This window comes from Cyclopterus lumpus, chromosome 21, assembly GCF_009769545.1.
Source record: "Cyclopterus lumpus isolate fCycLum1 chromosome 21, fCycLum1.pri, whole genome shotgun sequence".
In the NCBI taxonomy this organism is placed as follows: domain Eukaryota; kingdom Metazoa; phylum Chordata; class Actinopteri; order Perciformes; family Cyclopteridae; genus Cyclopterus; species Cyclopterus lumpus.
Window position 1 is genome coordinate 18609035 of NC_046986.1, and position 21726 is coordinate 18630760.

Genomic DNA, 21726 nt, shown 5'->3' on the forward strand with positions numbered 1-21726 from the left:
TAAGTCGTTTTTTTTCTTTTAACATTTGGTTGGACGTCAGATCATTCGGTGAAGCGCCTGAAGGACTGGACAGTAGCACTGACGGCACCCCAGTCGCCAGGCTTGCGGTATTCCCCCTTCTCCAGGAAGTACTGGCGCCCGCGGTAGTTGGGGTGCTCGTAGAAGACCCACCAGCCCTCGAAGATCTTGCAGGAGTTGACCTCCCTCCAGCGGAACTTCTCCAGGAGAGCGGGACAGTCCTCTGTGGCCTCGAAGGCCTGGCCCCCGAAGTCTTCCTTCTCATACAGCTGCATTTTGTACTGGGTCCCGCTGGTCTGGAGGGTGACGGGAGGAAGCAGGGGAAAGATGGGTGGGAGGGGGGTTAAGTGAAAGATAGACGGAGAGTGTGAGAGTGTGGGGGAAGAGAAAAGGGGATGGGGGGAGATATATAGGGAGATGAGATTTGCATCTGTAGCACTGCATACATAAATAGGCTCAGCGTGGTTATAGTGTGGATTACAAATTATAGCGCAAAACTGTACTCATGCAGCCTGCACAAACTGGATTAATCTTTGTATGAAAGTGGCGTCCCTGAATTTGCCTGCAAGCTGTGGGTCAGTTGAACCAAGGCCCGGACATATTGATAGACTGACCCCACGTATTAGTCTACATTGACAAAGCCCTGCAGTCACTGGTAGCACCGATGCCACAGCACGACCTCTGTGATCAGTTATCAGTTTGTTTCTCTCCTGTTACGTTCATCAGCTTTTTTGTTGTTGTTCTTGGTGGTTCGTTAAGAGATCTGCACACTCAGTAAAAAAAAGTGTTCATACTGTATGTCAGATCAGAGGCGATGGCCGACTTACGAAGTGGACCATCTTGCTGGAGCTGAGGCGGTCGTTGAGGCCCATCCAGCGCTGGTACTCTGGGTACTCCCCACTGGTCAGGACGTACTGGTAGCCCATGTAGTTGGGCCGTTCGTACACCACCCAGGCCCCACTCTCCACCCGGATGGAGTTGCAGCGGCTCAGGTAGGCATGGAAGTCCGAGCAGTCGCTGTCGCACTCATAGCGACGTCCCTTGAAGTTCTTGTCCTCGTAGAAGACAATCTGGGGGGGGGGGGGCAACAACACATGGTCTTATCTCTCTTAGAAAGGTCAAGTATTACCATTTGTCACAAACTTTCCAAAAAAAGCCTTGATAAGCATTCTTCTGGTGATGTTTTCCAATGCAGAGTGCAGCTTTGAACCTCCAGCTTTTCAGCTGGAGGTTCAAACCCCAACATCCCTGCAGAGAGGGTCACATATACAGCATTGTCCACCACTTTAAACCCACACGTTCACTCTTGACCTCCATGCCACCGACTCGTTGTCAATGCCAGTCCCACTGTGCCTGAACTCACCCTGCCCATCTTGGATGCAAGGTGTGGGGTAGCCCTGGTGATGTTAAGTGATGCTGCTGGTGGTGGTGGTTCCTCTGAGGTCTCGATGTTTCACCGGCCCCCCACCGGTCCCTTTTTATATCCCCGCTTTCCCACGTTTATAAACAGCAACGGCAGAGGCAAAAGGGGAACAATCGCTTTGTCATGAAAATGAGATCCAAAAATTGAGTCAGTGATTCTAGTGCTATTCAGTTTTTCCAGAAAAGCGAGGAAGGATTACGGCATAATGGCCGAGCATGGTCAGCGTCCATTGACCCCACTTCTCTACTGGCTGGGTCCAGTGCCCACCCACCAACACCCACCACCACCACTACGCTCCGGCTCTCGCACCATGTTACACATGCCAGCTCCAGCAGCTTGCCCCCAACCTGCCAACTCATTTCTGCCTTATGGATGAATCCAGATAGAGCATTGTTTGGTGATGGAAGAAGTATTCCGATCTTTTATTTGAGTAAAATAAGCAACTGTGAGAATACTCCTTCACAAGTAAAACTAGTTAATTATTATCAGTAGAGTATAACAATTAGAACTTCTCTTGAAGAAAAGGGTGGTATAGTGCATATACTGTATTTGATTGTATATTTAATTATTACTACAAATGCATCCATTTTAATGTAGAATCATGCTTTTGTATGTAAAGTTTTTTTAACGGCAAAGGAAGTTGGAGAAAAGAGGTGCAAAATGGGAATACAAGTTAGCAGTGATTGAAGTCAGACAGTTATTTTACTTTAGTGAAAGTATTAGTGTATAAATACTTTCAAGTAAAAGTCCTGCATGCAATATCTTGCTGGAGTAAAAGTAAAAAAATATCAGCATCTGAATACTTAAAAGTACATGTGTTCATTAAGCAGAATGTCCCATTTTAGAATATATATTATATTAAATTATTGGATTATTATTATTCATGCATTCATGTTGCAGTTGGTGAAGGTTTATTATTATTATTTTATAGACTGCTGAGTAGCATAACCCTTTAATATTAAGACAAGTTCTTTGTTGATGTTTTGTATTAATAATCTGTAAAGTACCGAAAAACTGTCAGATAAATGAAGTGGAGTAAAACGTCCCCTCTGAGGTGAGAAGTATAACGTTGCATTAAAATCGAAATGCTCAACTAAAGTACAAGTACCTCAAAATTGTACTTAAGTACGGTACTTGAGTAAACCCACTTAGTTACATTGAACTAGCAGTGTTGCATAACCTCAGATGCAACAAATACTACTACTACTGTAGGATTGGAATTCATTTCAATGTATATATTTCTTTACTCTGATGAACAGAAGAATTCCCATTAGACCAAAGATTCAGAGCATATTGCTAAAGAAAATCAAAACAATAGGCAGCCTGGTTTTAGTCAAAACTTTAATTCATTTTTATTGTTCTAACAATGGACAACTATACTGTGCTCTTCGTATAGTAACTACTTCGAGTTGCATGCGTGTTCAAATCAAAGTTTTCCAGCAGTAAGGCATTTTACAGTGAAATCACATACCAGCATTTCTGAAAAGGTACAGTAATATTCTGTTGTGTGATAGCATTTTAACAGTACATTTTCTTTATCAACAACCAATCAAAATGCCCTGAATACACATGCAGCAGGTCGATTGTCTCATGTCTGTCTGAGTGGAAGGATGGAAACAGGAAGCTAACTGGGCTGAAGTACACTTGGAGGTTAAATGCTAAAAAATGGTTCAGGAGGGCAGGTAGATTTATGAAAAATAGTCTTACTATATTGCTAAAATATACATATTCATACAAGTGAATTAATACAAAAAGAAACGCATTTCAACAGCAGCAGTTCTTCAAACGGACATACAGAAAAAAGTAAATCGATGTTGCTCGACAGAGCAGTGGAGAAGTGTTGTTGTACCTTCATAAAATATGATAGTTCGGACGGCACAATCATGTACCTACAATAAATTATGTTAATAGTTCTTCCTGTCCCCCTATACTGGAAAACACTTTATTGTCATTTATTATTTTCTATCAACACACAACAAATACTATGACCTGAGCTAGTAACTGTAGGAGCACTAATATGTCCTAACGTGCTGCAGTCATTTACCGTCTATATTCTCCATCTCTAAATGGACGTACATTTTTTTTGTGCACAGTTTGGGAAGAAATGGTGACAATCACTGCGGGTTTAATGGAAGAGAGCCAAAGCTTTCACAGCTTCCCCTAAAGCAGAGTGCCTGTGATGCAATAAGTGCTGAAAGTGCAAGCTCCGCTAATGGTCTCCAAACGCTGACTCCAAAAGAATTATATAAAAAGAAAAAAAGGTTCTGTGAGTCATTATTACATTTAAGAGCTATTGATGCTTCAAAAGACCGTCATTTTAGGGCACGTCTACATGACTGACGGGTGTCCAGCGCCTTGGTCCTCCTCAGATCAGATTGATCTGTCTCCAAAAAAAATGACATACCCTAAGTAAGCTCTAATTGTAAACTTTTTTTCCCCCGTCCCTTTAAGAGCTTGAGGTGACTTTGAAGATGCTGCACTCTGTGCGTCTGTAGCTCTCCTCAAAAGAGACAACATGCGATCCACCCCCTACTCAGCTGTAGACACGTGAAGGACTTAGCTGCCTTTTTCTGAAGACGGACCCATTGCAGCCTCCCACTCGAGAACGAGTGGGACGTAAGCGGCTCCGGACTTACCAGAGTACGGTGTGACATGCCGTGCATTAATACTTGCGGTGAACACACTCGCCTGCTTGTTAACAACTTTAGAGGCGCTCCAAATGTCAGACCGCATGCAGCCCTGTTTGTGCGTACCGTCTCGCTGCCTCAATTCAACAAGCCATCGGCGACTGTCTCACTGCCCGTCCGTTCCCTGTAGGCTTGGCATCAGGAACTCGGGGCGTCTCGGCTGCGGCGGGCCCACTGGAGTCCCTTAAAGATGCCATCGCAGGCGGGATAAGGCTGTCCAGTTCCTGCCTATGCCCCGTTTCCAGGAGCCACTCGTGGAACTTGACCTCCACCAACTCCTGGAACTGGCGCTTCTGCTCCCTTGGGAGAACACACACACGAGACATCAGTAAGAACAGACGTAAAGTACGGAGCAGGAAGAGAGATCAGCGTTAAAATACTGCGACGTGGGAGTCGATCAATCTTTTCTTCCCCTGTCATGAAACAGCCTCCTGTGATGAGTTGCCTGTGCTGTCGGGGTCAGGTAGGGTGTCGAGCCCCTTGGGCAAGTTTTCTGACAACATCAGCTATCGCACCAGTGGCTCACTCACATTCTTATTGATTTTTTTCTCTCCACTGGTTCAAAGAGTGCGCCGACTATTACAAACTTACGTGCATGTTGAAGTGATATTAGAAAGCCTTTCAAATGATTCCACTTTTTAATAAATACAAAAATATGATGTGAAGAGGGTCCGATTTGCACTCACTTGTTCAGCCGGGCCTCCATCACAGTCTCCTGCCAGTTTTGAATCCTCCTCTGCTTTTCGTCCAGTGCCGCCTGATATGGAGGAGGCAATCCCCCTGGCACCTCGCATGTGTCACCCTCCGTCTGGAAAGGCACAACCAGCGCGTGAAACTCGGCCGGGGGCAACAGGCGGTAGCAGGCGGGGTCCGCGTTGGACGACGTGTTGAGCGAGGGGTTGACGAGGCCCTCGTTCCCCAGGAGCAAAGGTCGATCCCAGGCATTGGGGACCACGGCCAGCCCCACGCTGGCCATGTGATCCTCCAGGGAGGGGTAGACTGTGTGGAAAGGCCCTAGTGTAATGTCCGCGTTTCCGGGGAGGAGCAAGGGGCGGGTGGGCGTCAAGGCGTGGATGGTGCAACGCGAGGAGACTCCGACGGCGATCCTGCCGGCCACACACACCACCCGCAGGTTTTGGCAGCTGTGAATGTGGACACTGGTCTCAACAGGACCCAGAACCACCGTGCAGTCTCGGCATTTGTCGACACTGACTGATCTGGAGGAGCAACAAAACCCCAAAACGGATGAGCCCCAAAAAGTCCACAACACACACACACACACACACACACACACACACACACACACACACACACACACACACACACACACACACACACACACACACACACACACACACACACACACACACACACACACACACACACACACACACACACACACACACACACACACACACACACACACACACACACACACACACACACACACACACACACACTTTTAGAAATGGAAGCTAATCTCACCTGAGGGGTGAGAGAAGGTATATAAAGGCATCCGAGCATCTGTGGATTTTGATGTTGGCGCCAGTCAGCTTGTCTGAGGTTTTAGCCAGCGTCTGTTTGAAGACCTGCGACATCAGCACAATCTTACTGCCAGGCGGAGCCGTGTGGGTGTTTCGGGCTATTTTGGCTCTCTTCATGGATCCCTCCACTGGAATGAACCAAGTCAAAGAAATGTAGACGCCGACAGGTAGAAAGAGTGATGGCTGACTTTGAATTCCTTCCCCTCAGAATGACTGTACAGATTTTTATAATGCAACAATTTTAAGCATACCTTGTTGAGCCCAGGCTAGTTTCTTGCCAGAGCACAGGCAGGCGGTTATCCCAAAGGGGTTGAGCGTGAGGCTTTGGTGAAGACATGAGAGGAGCTGGTGCAGGGGAAAGGAGTGGCTGAGTGGGGAGTAGCCGGCCTGTGTCTGGAGTGGACCTTTGGTGAGCAGCCTGTGGACGGGCTGAACCGCTCTGCCGTGGCAGACCGAGCCCTCCAGGAGCAGGCCCAAGCTCCGCACAGCCTCCAGGGATATCTGGCAAAAAACACAGACGTTAGATCGTAATTTTTATTTTGTTTGAGTTTCATTTGAGTCGAAATGTAAACAAAGCACATATGATTGTATCTGCCAAAACCTATAGTGGCTATTCTACAAATGTATGTAAAGCCAAAAGGAGCTGCAGATTTGGGTGATAATTCTCTGTAGTTGCATTACCAGGAGAGACCCCTTTGTCACTTGAATAATAAGACCTAACCACAAACCTGGCAATCTCTGAGGGCCTGTCCAGATTGTGACAGCTGGCCGGGCTCCACCAGCAGCTCCAGAATCTCAGCGAGATGGCTTTGCACAAATGACAGGTGAGCCTGATCATCCCAGTTCTGTGGAACCAAACAGACTATGAGTAGCACATCATGAAGAATTAAGAGAAGACTAACTGGCCAATAGGCAGTAATCAGAACAACAGAATATTGCACAGCATGTAATAATATTTTATTTTGCCCGTCACAGTAACAAGGACCTTGTTCTGAGAGCTAGTCTTGGCCTCCCGGTCGGATGGAGAGGGGCAGCGAGTGCGATGACTGGGCCACTCTTCACCGATCAGAGAGGTGCGCAGAGACGCGCGGTTCAGCTGCTGGATGTAGAGGAAGAGGAGGAACTGCAGTGTGTCCACAGACAGCTGGAGTGAAAAGGGGACAACAAGGTGCGCATATCAATGTAGAGCTCCGACTGGAATTTGAGAGCAGGGTTACAACAACAACAACTCCGGGGGAAAAACACAACAACAAAGCCTCAGATGTGAGACAGGAAACGGGTCATGCGTCACAATGAGATAGCATTACATATAGGTAACCTGAGCCGTTTGGCATGGTCGCCTTTGCCTCCTGTATTTTCTGAAATGTTTACTTGTATTGACGTTGTGTTTTGCCTTGCTTCTATGTAGAGCACTTTGTAAACCCTGTTTTTAAAGGTGTTATATAAATAAAGTTATTATTATTATTTGCACAATTGGTTACCTTGTTTCTTTGTTGATCCAGCTCACCTTTGGAGGAGCACTGGGAAAGACACTCCGCCCACTCCAGCCTCTCCTCTGGCGTGTGGCCGTTAAGCAGGTCAAAGGTCTCGAAATAGAGCCACGCATGGTCTTCCGGAAGCTGCAGCTTTCCACAGGCAATATGCCTCCACATGGGCCAGCCCAAAATGGGGAAGCAGCCGTCCCGTGTCCGCACGTAGATCGCCATCTTGCGAAGATAGTGCAAGCTGAGCTTGGAGGAGGGAGCCACCTGTGAAAAGGCAATCATTCCAGTTATTTTACTACATTTGCATTCACTGGGCATCAACAATGCATTGAATAGATGGGATGAGCATATTCACCTGCAGGGCACCCAGTAAGAAGGGTTCCATGCGTGGCCATATGCTCACACTGTCTGCCTCCATGTCTGAAGAGAAAAGGACATTTAAGAAAAAGACACATGACAGACTGACGTGCAAGAATGTCCCTCTGTGATTTTGAATAACAGTGCAAATGTTCTGCATTATATAAACAACATGGCCCCTCCCTACCTTTCAGACCTCCTCCCCCTCCAAGCCCCAACCCGTTGCCTCAGGTCCGCTGGTGCAAACACTCTGAAGACCATCATCAGGACCAAGCGCCGGACCTGGGGTGACAGGGCCTTCTCAGCTGCTGCACCCCCCTCTGGAACGCCCTCCCCATTCACATCCGTCAGGCTCCCACCCTATCATCATTCAAACAAGCACTCAAAACCCACCTCTTCAAACTCGCCTCCACCTGCTGACCCCTGCACTCTACCCTCCACTATATGATTCATTCCTCAGAGCTTCTCAAGTTTTCTTCTTACCTGAAATGTTCTATTTGTTTGTTTGTTTGCTCTTTGTCTTTCTATTTAGTTTAGTTTTGTATGTCTATGCCTTATGTAAAGCGTATTTGTGTGTTTTGAAAAGCGCTATATAAATTCGATGTATTATTATTATTATTATTATAACACCACGTTTGGCACGCGAGCCAAGCCGAGCTAAAAACTAAACTAATCCTGTCGACACAGCTAAGCGTGCTCAACACTCCCTTCTTGTTTTAATGGCGACATATGAAAAGTGTGTCGTTACTTTGGTAGCTGGAAGCACGAAAGCTGTGCCGTGTTCTCTCAAAGTGGACTTCATTTAGAACCGACTTAGCTGCCGTGAGCTAGCGCTGCGGGGAACCGGACACACAAAAAGACCCGTCTTTGCTCTTACTTTCAGCCTTCGTGGTCCTCCAGGCTACGCGGTGTCCCGCCTCGATGGGTCGTACATAAGGGACCGTGGAGACGAGAGGGGATCCTGTCGTGGACCCGGTTTGTTGTGATTAGCAGCTCTTTCTAAACGTCTGTCGTTCTTCCTATTTGGCGCCCTCCTCCGAGCTGACATCTGTTGCGCGCAGCTCGCGGGGGCGCGCGCTAGAGTTTTAGTTTGAAAACCGTGCTCGTTTAAAAAAGTGGTTGCCGTCTTGCCCCCCGTATTATTATTGTATTACTATTATAAACGATATACTACACTATAACACACAAAAACAGATGCTATAATCAGCAGACGGATGAAATATGTTTCTTTAATGCTTTAGAGTCGCCTGTTGTTAGTTTGAAAACGGTGCTATTTTTGCTGTATTTAACTATATACTTATATTTGCTACGTCAACTATTGAAGCTATCATATTGATTTACTTGAACAGCTCTCTAGGAAGCAGTTTTCCAGTGTTTATGTCTTGTGCTTTTATTGTGAAGTATACACCGGAAAGAGGAACAACTTGTTATACGAGTGTGTGTAGAGAGAGAAATAAACTGGATGCCGTCTTGTGCAAACTACGGAGCCCCATGTTATTATTGTATTACTATTTTAAGGTATACATATATATTAATATATATACTACACTATTACACAAAAATCGGATGCTATATCCAGAAGGATGAGATGTGTTTCTTTAATGGAGGGCGGGGTGTTTTGTGACGGAGACGTCCAGTGGGTGGGCTCTCTCTGACAGGAGGAAGAAGGCTCGTGACGGGCAGCCGGGGATCCAACCTTCAAAAAAGCCGGCTGTTCTTTTTAGCTACTTCCCATTAGAAACCCGGGGGAGATCCATGGCGACCAAAGCGATGAATCTCTGCAATGTGTGCTGCCTGCTTTTTTACGTTATCACCGCGGTGCTCGCCGGGTAAGTTCTCACTCAGCATCGCCAGGTGGTACACATGTTCCACTGTGATTGGTCCAGACTAGCTCCCAACGTGTGTGTACCGGATCAGGTTCACGCGCCGAGCTAGTAGTGCGCGCATACGAATTTATTTTCACGTTTAGCTGATGCCTATCTTACGTGTTTACAGTCGGTACTGTAACGGTTGTGTTTTAGTTATTTTTAATCGCGAGCTAGCTTAGTTAGCTGATAGCTAGCATACAAGCTAAGCTACACCCGCGGCGTCCTCCCCGGTGCCTGTTTATAATTCACCCTTTAAACGTGACAACAGTGTTTTATGTAACATCCATTTTGCTCCTTCTTGTGTGTCGTCCATAACCCCCTTGCTACCACCCCCTACCCTCATCTCGCTCTCTCTTGTAGGCGAGATTTCTATCAGATCTTGGGGGTGACAAAGAGTGCATCCATCAGGGACATCAAGAAGGCCTACAGAAAGCTGGCTCTCCAGTTACACCCTGACAGAAACCAGGACGACCCGAAAGCTCCAGACAAATTTGCAGACCTGGGAGCAGCTTATGAGGTGAAGTTGCACATGAAGTGTACTCTGTGGGAGTTGTGGAGAGGACACTGGAAAGTTGTTTTAAATTTAAAGGTGGTTTTATTTGCATGACTGTGAATAAACTGTAGATTGTAGAGAGATACAAAAGTCATTTTTTTGTACGCTTGCTGTTTGGTTGTTGTTGGAAACGGCCCCTGTGATTGGTCGACTAGACCGTGTGGCCGCATTTGATTGGTTGTGACGCGGCACAGCTGGCGTTCAGGAAAGCTAGACGTGGATAAGTGGGAGGGGCTTCAGAGCAGGTTTGCAGGTGTTTTTTTATCAAATGTTCACGTTGCTCTAAAAATAAATAACCGTGACTTGTCGTGTGATTTTGATATACATGACGTGGACACAATATTACACTAACACCTGTACATAAAGTGTGTAACTATATGACAGTTCTTATCCACATCTACATACCATATCTGTATTTATACCTTCACCTTTTATTGCTATTTAAAATGTTGTCCTTTTTCACACTAACACTCTTTCCTACTTTGTACTGCAACTGTTGCTCCTTTGGGGATAAATATAGTTATATCGTATCTTATGTAACAATGTTATGTAAATAGTACTGTTTTTCTGAATATTCTTTTATACAAATCATGTGATGGTGTTTGAGGTCTTGTTTCATAACATTTGGATTCAATTGTATTGAAAAGGCGTGTGTGGTTCCACATGTTGTATGAAATGTGAATAAAAACATTGTAGTATTTGTTTGTTCCGTGACTGACAGGTTGTTGTTGTTTTTTCAGGTGCTCTCAGATGAGGAGAAAAGGAAACAGTACGATGCGTATGGAGAAGATGGACTCAAAGAGGGTCACCACAGCTCGCACAACGATATCTTCTCCAGGTGGGTGTCTTGAGCTTAGATTCTAAAAAATTTTTTTACAGTCAGTCAACAGCCAATGGGAAACTTTACTGAATGTCGTTAAATGGCTTAGCCCTAAAGTCCACTTAACCCAAACAATAACTTCATTGTTAATGTGGATAATCCAGACGTCACTTGGAACCGTTTACAATGGAGTTCCTGTTTTTAACCAAATATATGGTTAATAACAAAACTGTTGACGTTGTGTGCCTTTCATTATCAAGAGTATTGGGTTACATTAACTTTGTGTCAGTGAGACACTGATTCTGAAGATAAATGTTCCTGTTGATTTACTTTTTCTTTAATTTGTTTTTACTCTTTAGACATAATTTCAACCAAAACTAGATAAAGATGCCATTTGTGATTAGGATGAACCAACTCTTCAGGGAAATTGGTTTACAAGATTAACATCTGTTCCTGGTATATTTGCTACAAACTTGCTCCAAAAAAAAGATTGTTTTTTTAAATGTACGAACAGTGTTTTTTATGAATATTTGTGGAGTTGGAATGATACTAATTTAAATCACAAAATTAAATTGTGTTTTGCCTTAATTGAGAACAAAATAAAAAGGTCTCCTCTCACTTTGTCCTCCTTCTGTAGCTTCTTTGGTGACTTTGGGTTCATGTTCGGAGGCAATCGACAGCAACAGGACAGGAACATCCCCAGAGGAAATGACATCATTCTAGACCTGGAGGTCATGCTTGAAGAGGTGTACTCTGGGAACTTTGTCGAGGTGAGGGGAAGATCAATTCAATCTGCATTGTTATCATTTAAATGTAATTTTAAATGCAAAATGTGCTGATTCAACGTCTGATTTACTCACTGCTTTGTCGCCCAGGTCGTACGTAACAAGCCTATAGCCAAAGAAGCCCCCGGCAAGAGGAAGTGTAACTGCAGACAGGAGATGAGGACGACGCAGCTCGGACCCGGCCGCTTCCAGATGACTCAGGAGATGGTGTGCGACGAGTGCCCCAATGTAAAGTAAGTCTTTGCTCCTGTTCATTGCCGTCCTCAATATTACACATTTTAAATTGGGATTACAAACTCCGGACTTGATCATGGCAGTGGATTTATACGGTGCTTGATTTCAAGTGTCCTGGTTCCCAATAAACAAGGCCTGACCCGGGACCAGCTATTTTTATAGATGATTTAGTTTGCGGCACCCTTTTTTCTCCGTTTTGCTTCTGATCCGGTCCCAAATGTTTGATCTCTGGACAAACTATTGCAGGACACAGAAGCACAAAGTCACACTGTATTTCATACATTTGTTTAGGTGTACCAAATAAACGGGCAACTGAGTTTATATCAGAGGTGTAATAACATTTAGGAAAGCCGTTGTACACACTTGTTATCGCAACACTTTTTAAAATTTGTTATGTATTGTTCACCACAGGCTGGTAAATGAAGAGAGAACCTTGGAGGTAGAAATTGAACAAGGAGTCAGAGATGAAATGGAGTACCCTTTCATTGGAGAAGGTAAATCTATGCAACACTTATTATACAACAATTGTTTAGTTTTTTTTAAATACTACCCGTCTTTAATGTCTTTATTTGTGACCATAGGGGAACCTCACATCGACGGCGAACCTGGAGATCTACGTTTCCGCATCAAAGTGCTAAAGTAGGAGCCAGCTGTATTTATTGTGTCTGAGATTTACAACCAAATACTTTGATGTCGTACAGTAACATGAAGCTTTTTTCCCCTTCTTTTTAGACATCCTGTGTTTGAACGCAGAGGAGATGACCTGTACACAAACGTCACCATCTCCCTGGTGGAGGCACTCATCGGCTTTGAGATGGACATCGAACATTTGGACGGACACAAGGTTCTGTACATACCTGGTTCTTTAACGACTGTAGAGCATGTGATTCTATTGGAACCTGGCAATTTAAAGTTGGTAAACAACTAAAGAGGTGCATGTGAATTTGCCAGTGGAATTGAGTCGTTGCTTCTGTCTTTGCCTCACAGGTCCATATAGTGAGGGATAAGATCACCAAGCCCGGCGCTCGAATGTGGAAGAAGGGAGAGGGCCTGCCAAACTTTGACAACATTAACATCCGAGGTTCCCTCATCATCACTTTCGATGTGGATTTTCCTCAGACGCAGCTCAACGAACAGCAGAAAGATGGTGAGACATTTGTGTGTGCTGGGGGGAGGGTTACTATCTGAAGTGTCTCTATATGATCAGAGCATTACTATAGCAACAACCAACTATTGTTTATGTAAAAATATATAGCTGGAACGCTGTAGTTCTGTCAGCGCTGTCGACGTTGTTTGCGGCGGCGGCTCAGCCGTCGCCATGTTGAGAGCCGTGAGGAGGCAATCTCAGAATATTGAATTCAGTGTCCTTAAAGGGGGGAAAAAGATTTAGGCATTTACAAAGCAAATAATATTAGATGTTTGGCAGTATTTAAATGTAACGTCCAGTGACTTTGGAGCTTGATCGATACAAGGCACTAAAGGTATTCCTCATAAGCAGCGTCAACAGTGTGTGGGTAATTACTCTCTATGCCTGCAGGGGGAGACAAATAGTATGCTGTGGTGTACCCTACTGTCATCCAATTTAACGAAACGATAACTAAATAACAATTTCAACGCTTTCAAGCATTTGTTCCAGAGTTTTAAGTCTGCATATGATGTAGAATATCTGGGGGACATGGTGAGATCGGCAATTAAGTGTGTGTGTGTGTGTGTGTGTGTGTGTGTGTGTGTGTGTGTGTGTGTGTGTGTGTGTGTGTGTGTGTGTGTGTGTGTGTGTGTGTGTGTGTGTGTGTGTGTGTGTGTGTGTGTGTGTGTGTGTGTGTGTGTGTGTGTGTGATGCCATGCCGCTGTTAACGGTCATCGCTCTGTTGTTGCAGGCATCCGGAGTCTTCTGAAGCAGGGCTCTGTACAGAAGGTTTATAATGGACTCCAAGGATACTAGCACAGACACAGCCTGGACTGAGTTTTCTGTCTCTCTCTCACACACACACGCAGGACCGGGCTCCATGATTCTGACCAGGGTGTATTTATTATTTTCAGATGGCTTGAACCCAATTTGTTTTTAATGTTCTACATTTTGACAGCAGTTGCACAATTGCAGGTGTTTTATTTGAAAGGATGCCATGTCTCTGTTGTACTTCTTTTTTTTTTTTATACCCAAATTATATTGTAATAAGGCCTTTATTTTTCATTTAAAAAACTAAATTCCTTATTTCTCCGAGTGAAGTCAAAAATCTGCTGAACGATGAGCTACTGAAGAAGAAGATCTCCGTACCAACTTTCAACCTGTGCAAGGCATTTGTTTTTTTATTTCTTTCATTTTTTTACGAATGTAACGCTTTGTTCTGGTCAGACTCCTGTTCAATAATTCTTTTGTAAATAGGGAAGTACAAAGCTCATCTGTGTGTTGCGTTTTAGTTTTCCTACTTCATGTTGGCTCCTACTTCCACGTTGCAACAGGGGAGAACAAGCTCATCCCCAGGTTCACTGTGACGAGAGTTGACCTCTTAAATTACACGGTGACGTTGTCTTATGTTTGGAGGAATGGGGCCACGTCCTGGGATCATTTAGTTTCGCACACCTCCGACACTCTTTTAAATCAAAGGGACCTCACACAGAAGAGTATCAGCATCCCTGTTGCTGCTCCTGACCGGCAACCATTTGGTTTATAATGTGACTTTTAGGATTTCACTTCGCTCTGTTTTTACTATGGTCTGCAACACTGCCTCCCAATGTTATGAGAGTGTCATGACCTTAAGAGAGGGGATGATGTACTTTTGACTGACGATATAAATAAAGATTTCTACAAATTCTGATGAGATGTCAAACCCCAGATTCACCAGCGGGTGGCATCAGAGTCTAGTTAGTGGCCATTAGTGAGTAATCCTGACCTCCAAGCTGCAGTGAGTTGTGCAGGACGTTTCTTTCCAGGAGTCAGGTAGCACGCCCTGACATGTCGAACTCTGACCAAAACAAAAACTAAATCTTTCAATATGTACATACACCAGATGTTCCTAACTTTCATTGGTTTTGGGGAACAAATTAGTTTCTGATTAGAAGAACATTACCTGTATTATGGTCATAATATGCAAATCAATAGGCAACAGATTTGTCGAAAGAAAGTAATGTTTCCTATATGTGGCAATATTATGGTTATTAGGGATTTGTAACAATCAGTAAATGTAAGGTGACAAAACATTTAAAGAACCTTTTTTTTTTTTTTAAACCGGTGTTGGAGATTCACATGGTAAACAACTTATTTTAAGCTGAAAAGTCTGTTTATGCTGATGTATCTTTACATGGTGAGGACTTATTTCACTGTTTTGAACGTGATCAGTTTTGTCAAGGTGGAAATATTTTGCCTGGTAAATAATGGTCTGCATTAACTGATTTATGTTGTCCACCTGAGGACACAACAATACGCTGTAAATACACGATTGACACATTATCGCCTTCATAGAGCTTCAGCTTAAAGCCTATTTACACAAGTCATGCTGAGTCAAGTTTCTGGCTACCTGACAGACGTGAGACCAATGCTCACTCTCTTCTTTTACCTCTACTTTGTTCTCCATCAACGACTCTCTACGACATTCAAATAATGATTTGCTGCACCAAGATATAGTTAAGCAATGGTGTCCTGAGCAGAGAATGAACGCCATGGGCTTTACGCTTCAAATGTAGCACCTTTAAATGTTCCTCTGTATTCACCCGCCGGTTAAGGACGTCTTCTGCCGGCTACCGGCTTTTTTTCTTTGCTGCTGCCATTTGCAGAAAGCTGTGAGAGTGAACTGAAACAACAAAGAGGACCACGACTCTAAAATGCATTTGCTAAAGCACTCATAAAAGAGAATAAGTGATAATTTGCCGGTGAACACGTCAGAACATTTAGCATTATAAAATATGGATTATTGCAGTTTTAAGGTTGGGAGAGAGACAAGTAGGTGGACCATGTGACACGAGGAATACCCCGAACATGTCTTGACCCCGTGACCCCTCAGTGGTTTTACTTCTCCATCTGTTTTACAGTAATGGCTGCCATTTAAAGACAAGCGGCTCAGTGTCAAAGACACACACACACACACACACACCACACCTTGTGGGTGGAGGAGTCTGTATGCATGGGTGGCGCAGGGGATGTCCACAGAAACATTCATGATGGTAAGTTTATGGTGTGGTAAATGGTGTCCACATCTGCCCACCAGTATTCATGTCACAGACTCTGTGTGTGTGTGTGTAATAATCTCCCACAATAGATATTGAGTGTGCTTATGAATGTGTGTATTGCCTGTGCAGTAGTGTGTGTGTGTGTGTGCGTGTGTATAATGAACTCCCACAGCGATAGCAGGGCTGTGGTGAAAGGGAGTTTCCTCCCCAGCCCACCACAACATCCCAGAGTCATTTTCAGACCGAAGAGGCTCCAGAGAGAGGAGACGCTTTGTGATCCAGCTCAGATAAAACATTTCACTGTTTCACCTCACAGACATTACAGCCCAATAGCGCCGGCTAACGCAATAACTCGTCCGTCCAACTGCTGCAGTTCTTGGTGATGCAAACGTCCCACAAAACAGGATTGTTTCAAGAGACACGGCTCACGTTTCCAATTTTAGGATCAGCGAGAAGTTTGTGACTCTGTGAGAGGCCAGGGTGAGTTATGTTGGGGATTTCACTAGTCGTCCACAAATGATATCTTTTAACCATTTGTAATTACAAATTGCAGAGCACATGAGGGCAGTAGTGCCTCTTCAATCAAATCCCTCTCTAAATCACTTTTTATTACCCACAACACTCACCAGAGTAGTACGAGCGTATGTAGTGTGTGTGTGTGTGTGTGTGCGTGTGTGTGTGTTTGCAAGAGAACGCCTGCACTTGCCAGTTGTTGATGCAGATAAGCACAGGGATCACACTTGACCCTGAGAGTAATGACTTATAAGAGTAGCTGCAGGGTTAAGAGAGGCGCAGGCTAAAGGAGGGCTAATTGAGCTGTGTGTGTGTATGTGTGTGTGTGTGTGTGTGTGTGTGTGTGTGTGTGTGTGTGTGTGTGTGTGTGTATGTGTGCATGTGTGCATGTGGCGCCAATGGGTGTTTTGACCTGCTCTGACTCGGCAGTGTGCTCGGTTAATGGTGCCTGACCTGTCAAATGCAGGGTTTGTAAAGAGTACAGCTCACCAAAACAACGCCAGAGTGGGACGTGGAAACGCTACATTTGTTAACTCCCCCACCCAAAAAATGTCCTATTCTGACAACAGTTTGTTATCTTATTATGTGTCAAACGCAAACTAGAATGGCGAGAAGTCTGCAGAGTGAATGAGCTCTTCTTAAGGCCATGATCACAGATAGAGGTTGTATTCAAATGATGTGTTTGGTATCAAGACAAACTGCAGGATTTCCTCAAAACTATTGTATATTGTATGTATTCCATGATTTGTATTTATTTTTTCTCTCCAGCCAAACAAAAATGATCTTTCCATTTCTCAAAGAAAAAAAATTTAGATCATCAGATGTTTCCCCACCCGGGTGTTTCTTGTTGAGTTACGACAGAAGAACACTGAGAATAAACTTCTATAACGAGATAGAGACCTTTGAATAGGCTCTTTCAGGCCTCTGCTGAACTGCAGTGAGGATCAACTCAACCACTCATCTGATATGTTTCCAATCTGTGTGTGAAGTTATATCATCAACACCACGACACACACACACACACACACACACACACACACACACACACACACACACACACACACACACACACACACACCAAGAAGAGGACAGCAGAAGAGGGGGGGATGCTAGGAGGGTAAAACAAGGATTATACCCAAAATAAAAAATGTTGACGGACAAAGCCGGCAATTTGTGGGATCTGAGCATAAAGCAAACAAAGGGCAGCTTTTGTAAGGAATAATGCATGTCAGCCGTGTCCTTATCCCGCCACGGCTTTGAACACCGCTGGGGACGTCCATCGCTCCACTGTGTATGCAGTGTTGCTATATTAAAGCCAGTCACCTCAAAGGGAAAAAGCCTCAACTATTCAACAATTGAATGGCGGGGCTCTCATTATGGCCAATGTGGGCAGGAAAAAGTGGCTTTGGGGGTTTTCAATTCGGCAACTTAAAGCCCTCCTGTTAGCTCGGACGAGCTGCTGTTTATCCCGATGCCTTTCTGGGGGCTAAACATAGTCAACTGTCATTATCTCACTCTCTCTCCTCGTCTGTCTCTCTCTCTCTCTCTGTCCTCCTCCTCGCTAACATTTATTTATTTCTCTCCCAATTTTGCCATCTAATGACCAATGTTGTGTTGTTGTTTGAAGGGGGGCTGATGGCTCTCCGGTCTCCCACATCCTGAGGAAAGAGAAAAGGAGGGCTGGCTGGGACACCGGAGGGCGAGCGCACCACAAACAGCGCTGCAGACCACCTATACGGATAAAAGCCACAAATGTATGGACGGCATTCCTCACGCAATATAAAGCAGAGGAGGTCCGAGGCCGCATGTTACTGTATGTGTGTGTGTGTGTGTGTGTGTGTGTGTGTGTGTGTGTGTGTGTGTGTGTGCGTGTGCCCTCCAGCAATCCCCCCATAAACGGACCGCCTTCATAATTGTCCTAAAAGCATCTCTATTCAGCGGCCCTCTGCTTCAGGGGCCTCGACGGTTGGCAGAGCAGCTTCCCAGCAGCCCCACATGAGTAGAGCCATATTAGAAAAAGAGGCACAGTATATGAAACGATGTGAATATGTATTAGCGTCCATGGCGGAGTGCAGAGGAGACAGCCAGGGAGGTGAAAGCGGTCTTTGTGTCAGCAGAGCCCTCTGGTGGACCCTCCCCTCGGAGCGGGGTTGCCCGGGCCCTGTGGTGGCGGATCACAGTTAATAACTGTGCGGTGGGCTGTCAGAGGCACTTAGCCTGACGCTGGGCAGGCCGGGGGGCCCGGGCCCTGCCCAGCGTACACCACCCGGACCAAAGCGCTCAGCCGTGAAGCAGAAGAGACAGCGAAAGGAGATGGAGACGTACACGCTGGGGGAAAGAAAAAAGAGGTCGGAGAGGATGGATCGCATGAATGAGACGAAAACAAATGCGACTATTACAGCGTGTTGGCGTCTGATCGGCGTGAAGAGGGTTCACTAACTGGGACACGGTCGAGACTTCCAGACTGAGATCAGGTGTCCTCCCTGTGCACATAACTTCAATGAGAATCATTCCAAATCAGTTTGGTGTCGTCCAAAGTTATCGTGTTTTTAGCGCGAACTTCCCTCTTCGTGTTACTATCTCTCCTCTGCAGCTCGGCAGGAAATCGCTCTCTGTGAAACACAAATAATTTGCTGGAGCACATCTTTATTTGTTTGACTCGCAATGCTGATGCTTCGGCTGAACTTTTAAAATCATTTTCACACACACACTCTCTTGCGTTCTATTACATCACAACACAAACAGTGTAGTGGGGTCTTTTCAGGGCCCGTGAGGACGGGAGGAACAACTGCAGCGAACGAAAAAACGTGAGGAAAACACATCACCTAGAATCCTCCTGACCGAAGCATGCCGGTTTGGTTAATGCTACAAAACGTAAACCTTTCACTGAAGCACATCTAATGCCAGTTGCCTGCGAGGGACCACGTCTCCAATCATCAGCACCAGACGTTATCTGACCCTCAACAAAGTACCTCCACAAACTCTTATCTGATCCCCACTCGTAAAGCTCAAGGAGGGCCGTCTTGTGTGTGTGTGTGGGGGGGCGCCCAATGAAGACTCGTCTGATCTTGAGTGGCGTTTTATTCCCCCGTGCCAAACAATCCCTGTGGACAAACTGCCCTGTCTGTCTGTGAACTCCAAAGTCCAGCTCATCCCCTGTTGACTAGATTAGATAACCCAGTTTTAGAGGCAGGGAGACTGTTTGCTCAGTGACTCCTCTCTGCCCTAATAGCGTCTGATCTAATGGGAGATTGCAGGCTGCTTGTAGACAGCGGAGACCCACACAGCGTCATGGCGATGGCCAAACAACCTGAGGGAAACAAAGCAGGGCTGAGCTTTATAGTACCTGTAATTACCAGATAAATATCAGCTTTTTTGTTTCAAAGCGACTGCAATAAATATCATACGCTGCCTTAATTACAGCTATTATGTTGTCTGTATTGGTTAGAATATGAAACGTTCATGGTGACTGGACTAAAATGGGCTGATGTATTCATTTTTCCCTTGGTTCATTTTGTGACTAATGTCAGCTTTTGTGGAAACTGCTTCTGAGAGGTGTTAATTCAACTGGATGCTCATTTTAGAGGAGGTAGTTTGGGGTGCTGTTGATACAGAGAGGCGTTTCTGTCGTTCATCCAACCCTCGTTGATATAGATAAAGTGGACAAAATAGTGGAAATACCCATCAGTAGGCTAGAAATGTGTCTGCTGCGCAGGGTGGAAGTTTACTGTTTAAAAAAGATCGGTAATTGTATTTAAATCACAAGTATTGTACTTTGCTACATTTCAAGTTGCATCTATTACAATATAAGAAAAAAAACTCACGTAAAAAAGTATTGTGTGAAAGTGGAACCAAAGAAAGAAGCCTTTCAAGAAGTACAATCCTTTACTTTAGTAAAAGTACTAATACCTGGGAGAATAATAACTCAGTCATATATACTTGAAGTATGAAATATGAAAATATTAGTATTTTACTAGTAAATATGATGTTTCTGGATTAATATTACTGCTCCATTAATGTGTATGTTGCATAACGCCTTTCTATCATGTTGGGTAGTTTAATATACAGCAATGCGTCATATTCTTTAAGAGCATCATATGATTATAGTGTCGCTGTCCTGTGAGAACCACGTATTAAACATTTCATGAGCTCAGAAAACAGGCCCTGTTTTTAGCTTTGTGTCAGTTCTTTTTCAGGCTGATCCAAGAGTGGTTTTAAATACTTTATTTTCCATAAGACGTAGGATCATTTTGTTTACGCACACTTCATCCTTTAGTTCATTACAGAATATCAACACATTTGGAGATACGTGGTTTTCACCCAACAGGGAGAGGATGAAAAACTGTCATTTGTAAAGTAACTAAAGCTGACAGTAAAAAGTATTATATTTACCTCTGAGATGTAAAGTATAAAGTAGCATGAAATGGAATAATCTAGTGTAGTACAAGTACCTCTAATCGACATGTACAGACTGTATTCCACCACTGGCCGCAGCAGAGAAGAAGCTGCTGGAGTGTCTGTGGCCACACGAGGGCAGATGGGGGCGCCACACCCGGAAGTGACGCAACGATGGACGTTTACGTAATTGCGTTCACTGGCGGGAGTGTGCTACCATTGAGACCCGGGCCGATGCCAGCAGTTTGTGAACAGAAGTAAAACATTCACAATAATGCAATAAATCCCCAAATCATGTCATTATAGTTAATTTTTTTTAATTAAATGTTGAATCTACCTAAATTAATCACAATAGCCCGCTAAGGCAAATCAAACACACCCACGAACAGGTGCATGTTGGGACTAGCTAACATCCTAACGTTCGTAACTTTAGATAATTTCTCCGTACAGAGGACATTTTTCCTTCACTGCGGGAGGACTTGCTGTTGTTTGTGACATTAATCCCCCTCAGAGGGCTTGTTTCGGAAACTTTAAGGAGCCTCAGTGGGACATAAAGGCTTGGTCGACTGGTTATAATGGGACCGGAGTGGACCAATTGGTGGACGCGAGTGAGCTCGGCTGAATGACGTACAGACGTGAGTACGACAACACGCTCACTAACATTAAAACGATGTGTGCGCGCGCTCCGCATTGTGTAAACACCACAGCTGTAATATGTGTGTTTTGAGGCTCTGCAGTCCCTACAGTTTACATTGTATACATTATATATATATATATATATATATATATATATATATATATATATATATATATAATATTGTTTATTCCACCCACCATAGGCTTTTTATGTACCATTTGTTGTGTGTATTTGTCTGAGTTTC

At 44.5% G+C, this 21726-nt stretch overlaps 3 protein-coding genes across 5 annotated transcripts; 1 reads left to right on the forward strand and 2 right to left on the reverse strand.

Annotated features, from left to right (window-relative positions):
- Window positions 1–41: 41 nt before the first annotated feature.
- Window positions 42–1390, reverse strand: crygs2 (crystallin, gamma S2). Its single transcript, XM_034561160.1, has 3 exons — window positions 1382–1390; window positions 846–1088; window positions 42–314 (listed from the first exon to the last, which is right to left on the reverse strand). The coding sequence occupies exons 1-3, from the start codon at window positions 1388–1390 to the stop codon at window positions 42–44; spliced, it is 525 nt and encodes a 174-aa protein (XP_034417051.1).
- Window positions 1391–2768: 1378 nt separating this feature from the next.
- On the reverse strand, window positions 2769–8572 carry tbccd1 (TBCC domain containing 1). Of its 3 annotated transcripts, none has more exons than XM_034562316.1 (9): window positions 8391–8572; window positions 7512–7576; window positions 7180–7420; window positions 6658–6816; window positions 6401–6517; window positions 5924–6173; window positions 5614–5800; window positions 4815–5345; window positions 2769–4428 (listed from the first exon to the last, which is right to left on the reverse strand). In XM_034562316.1, exons 3-9 carry the CDS (start codon window positions 7276–7278, stop codon window positions 4212–4214), a joined length of 1560 nt encoding a protein of 519 aa, XP_034418207.1. In that variant the 5' UTR covers window positions 7279–7420; window positions 7512–7576; window positions 8391–8572; the 3' UTR covers window positions 2769–4211. The 3 variants fall into 3 exon arrangements, with proteins under 3 accessions (XP_034418207.1, XP_034418205.1, XP_034418206.1); XM_034562314.1 differs by having other exon boundaries at window positions 7154–7420; window positions 8391–8558; XM_034562315.1 differs by lacking the exon at window positions 8391–8572 and adding an exon at window positions 7701–7736 and having other exon boundaries at window positions 7154–7420.
- Window positions 8573–9142: 570 nt separating this feature from the next.
- dnajb11 (DnaJ heat shock protein family (Hsp40) member B11) lies at window positions 9143–14589 on the forward strand. The gene is made up of 10 exons (XM_034562283.1): window positions 9143–9342; window positions 9742–9898; window positions 10675–10772; window positions 11392–11524; window positions 11630–11772; window positions 12185–12267; window positions 12355–12412; window positions 12506–12617; window positions 12761–12920; window positions 13651–14589. The coding sequence occupies exons 1-10, from the start codon at window positions 9269–9271 to the stop codon at window positions 13713–13715; spliced, it is 1083 nt and encodes a 360-aa protein (XP_034418174.1). The 5' UTR covers window positions 9143–9268; the 3' UTR covers window positions 13716–14589.
- The last annotated feature ends 7137 nt before the right edge of the window (window positions 14590–21726 follow it).